At 66.2% G+C, this 3,271-nt stretch overlaps 1 protein-coding gene across 1 annotated transcript in view; it reads left to right on the top strand.

Annotated features, from left to right (window-relative positions):
* PRSS56 (protease, serine, 56) overlaps positions 1-2,492 on the top strand; it is a 10,904-nt gene extending 8,412 nt beyond the window's left edge. The window contains exons 12-19 of the mRNA XM_009883398.1: positions 49-109; positions 218-405; positions 555-588; positions 859-1,054; positions 1,302-1,554; positions 1,669-1,780; positions 2,083-2,189; positions 2,319-2,492. Of these exons, the coding sequence (XP_009881700.1) occupies positions 49-109; positions 218-405; positions 555-588; positions 859-1,054; positions 1,302-1,554; positions 1,669-1,780; positions 2,083-2,189; positions 2,319-2,492 (1,125 nt within the window). The remainder of the gene's footprint in view (positions 1-48; positions 110-217; positions 406-554; positions 589-858; positions 1,055-1,301; positions 1,555-1,668; positions 1,781-2,082; positions 2,190-2,318) is intronic.
* The last annotated feature ends 779 nt before the right edge of the window (positions 2,493-3,271 follow it).

Genomic DNA, 3,271 nt, shown 5'->3' with positions numbered 1-3,271 from the left:
CCCCCCCGCTGCTGGCCTTTCTACGCTGGGTCCTGCCGGGACCCCCAGGGCCGGGCCGCCTGCGCCCGCCTGGCCGAGGAGACCTGCCGTGCCAGGACAAGACGATGTGGTGAGCCAGGGGGTCGTGCCGAGATGAGGGGCGCAGGGAGGGACTCCGTTTCTGGTGGCGTGGGTCTGGTGCGGTGCCGGGGCCATGGCTCTCCCGCTGCACCTGCAGAGCTACACTCCTACGCTCAGACCTTGGTGGATCTCCTGCGCCGGGCTGGGGACTTCATCCGAAACCAGTTCGACTTCTCCTTCCTCACCCGCGCCCTGCCCCAGCTCCTGGGCAAGATCTATGGGCATCTCTTCCCACCCCGTGTCCGCAGGGATGCCCCAGGTACCCTCTTGGCTGGGCCACCCCATGCCCACTTGGGGTCCCATCGGTCTTCCCTATGCCGGTGGCCGGGTCACCAGCAGCCTGCCCTGGCCCCGCTATGGGGCTCCCCTACCCCTCGTCCCTCTGGTTCCCTTCTTGTCCCCACAGGCCAGGTTGTGGCAGGGGGCCAGCCCAGCCCCACAGCAGAGGAACCCTGGAGACTCCCCACCAGGTACGGCATGGTGGGCAGCTAAAGAGTTTGGGGGCAAAAAGCCCGTGGGAACCAACATGGCTTTTCGGAGACAGCCTAAAGCATTGGGGTCCTGCTCTTCCTGCAACCAGGGCACACCTAGAGGGAGGTGGACATGGCCCCCCAGGGTGCCCAGGGCCACCCAGGTCCCACCAGGGGCGCGCAGGGTGTGGAGTGGCACTGCCTAGGGAATGGGTGCCACTGGGCACGTGCCTGAGCTCGCCCTGCTGTGCTTGCAGGCGGGGGGCCGGGGGGCCGCCCCCCTTCGCAGGGCTCTTCAGGACCGTGGGGCCCCAGCTGCAGGACTGGGTGGAGGCGCTGAGGGCCATGGTGGGAGGCAGCCCCCCGGCACCCCCCGTGGACGGGGGGCAGCTGCCCGGGGAGACGTGGCTCTTCTTGCAGGTATTTGGGGAGGGATGGGCTGGGGCGGGGACCCTGCCCCTCTGGTGACAGTGCCACCAGGGACCAAAGCCCAGCAGCCCCCCTCAGTCCCCTCCTGACAACCCTTGGGTCCATTGTCCCCTGTGCATGCATGGAGGTGGCATCTCCCACTCTGCTACCAAACAGGCAGCATCTCACCCTCCCCAGCTGAAACCAGTGCTCCCAGTCCACCCAGTGCAGTGCCGGCCACGGGTTGACCCTGCAGCTTAAGATCTGACCCAACACAGCCATAAAGACGTTGTGTGTCCCCAGTCCCCCACCCAACACCAGCCCAGCCGTGCCCTGCGCTCTGCCACTGTGCATCCAGCCATGCCCACGGGTGACCTGTGGGTGCCCCACTGCCCACCCTGTCCCCCGTTCCCTTCAGCAGGGCGAAGAGGTGGTGGAGGAGCTGGTGGCACAAGGACGAGCCTTCCTCGCCCAGCTGCGGGCAGAGCTGGACCTCAGCGCCCCTTTTGAAGCCACGGAGCCACGACAGGCACCTGGAGAGCTGGCGGGGACCCCTGTGCTGAGCCGTGAGCCCCGGGAGCCTGGGGGAGGTGGCGATGGGCCAGCGGGGTGTCCATCCACCGGCCAGCTCTGTGCCTGGGCAGTGCCCACTGGCCACATCCCCACCAAGGTTTTTACACCTCTCCTGGTGGCAGGGTCTGCGCTGAGAGAGAAGCGTGAGCTGGTGCCCACGGAGCTGCCAAGGGTGGAGGAGGAGGAGGAGGAAGCAGGCGCAGGCAGAGGTAAGAGCCCTGTAGCCCGCAGCCACTGCGGGATGCCACATGCCACCATGGGGATGGTGGCAAGCCCAACCTCGCCTTCACACCCCAGTCCCAAGCCTGGTTGTCCCATGTCAGTGGGACAGCCCTCATCCATACCCCCCTCCACAGGGACCCTTGTCCCCTGCTCCCCCAACGTCCCCAGAGCATGGGTGCTCCTCCCCGGGGATGGGCAGCAGCATGGTGCCTCCATGACTTGTCCCACCCCTCAGTGCACCCCTGATGTCCCCCCTCCATCTCTCTCCTGCCCGCCCCTGGGGTTGCAGCCTGCCCCGGCCTCAACGAGTCGATGGTGCGGGTGGGCGCGCTGCGGGACCTGTACGCCTGGGTGCTGAAGGTGCCCGAACCGGACCTGGCCATGACCTTCCAGGAGGTGAGTGCCCTGTCCAGCTGCTCTGAGCCCCCTGCCCCAGAAGCCAGGCGGTGCCACCCCCTAAGGCCATCACCGTCCCACCATGCCCCTGGCCCCCCTGGGACTCACGGTGTTGTCATCTCCTCACAGATCCTGGTGGACTTGAGCTCCAAAAACACCAAGGGGCTGTACCGGGCGCAGGTGCGGGCCATGGTTGGGGGCCGCCCCACCACCTTCGCTGGCCTTGTGGGGCTGGAAAGCGACTCGCTGGCCCGCAGCATGCCTGGCCTTGTCGCTTTGGCACTCGAGGCACTGAAATCCTAATGGTGCCCCCAGTGCCCTGGGGTGCCATGCCCACGTGGGGATGGGACACTGGGGCAGGGGTCTCTCATGTCCTTCAAACACAGCCCCCTCCCCGGCTCAGGCTCATCCACCCTTTTGTCCCCCATCGTGCCTCAGTTTCCCTCTTCCCACCAGCACTGCCCAACCTCCCCAGGGCAATGGGGTGCCGGAGCATCTCAGCTGGGGATTACATCCCTCCTCTTCCCTGGGACCCCCACCTTGGCAAGCCCACCCCATTTTCCCTAGAGGCACTCCGGCTGTTATTTATTTGTACAGAGAAAGGTTTATTTTTCAATAAAGAAGGGCTCTATTTTCCAGTAGCTGGCGAGTGTGAAGCGAGTGCCGTGCTGTGCGGTGCCAGCAAGGCGGGCACCAGCAGAGGGTCTTTCCACAGGGGATATGGCATCCCACTATATCCATCCCCCTTCCCATTCCCCTGTACCCCGAAGCAATGCCCCCAGCCTCAGTTCCTGCCCCTGGCATCAACGCTGTGCCCAGCCTGGCACAGATTCCCCCCCTTCCCTGGGGGTCGGGCACCCCTCCTGCCCTCCGCAGCACCCGTAGTACAGCACCGATGCCCACCCCTGGTGTCACCCCATCGGGGACCGCAGGAAACCTCCTGCCTGTGCTGGGGTGGTGCCACCCTGTGCTCGGAGCCTGCTGCCCCCCAGCAGCATCGCTGGGGCTGCTGAGCGGTGGGGAAGGGACTGGTCCTCCCAGTGCCCGGCAATGCCCGTGCTGGGGTGCCCAGATGCAGGGTG

Source organism: Charadrius vociferus, unplaced genomic scaffold, assembly GCF_000708025.1.
Source record: "Charadrius vociferus isolate BGI_N301 unplaced genomic scaffold, ASM70802v2 scaffold214, whole genome shotgun sequence".
NCBI classification, from domain to species: Eukaryota; Metazoa; Chordata; class Aves; order Charadriiformes; family Charadriidae; genus Charadrius; species Charadrius vociferus.
The sequence above is the reverse complement of the archived record's forward strand: the minus strand, read 5'-3'. Positions and strand labels throughout refer to the sequence as shown.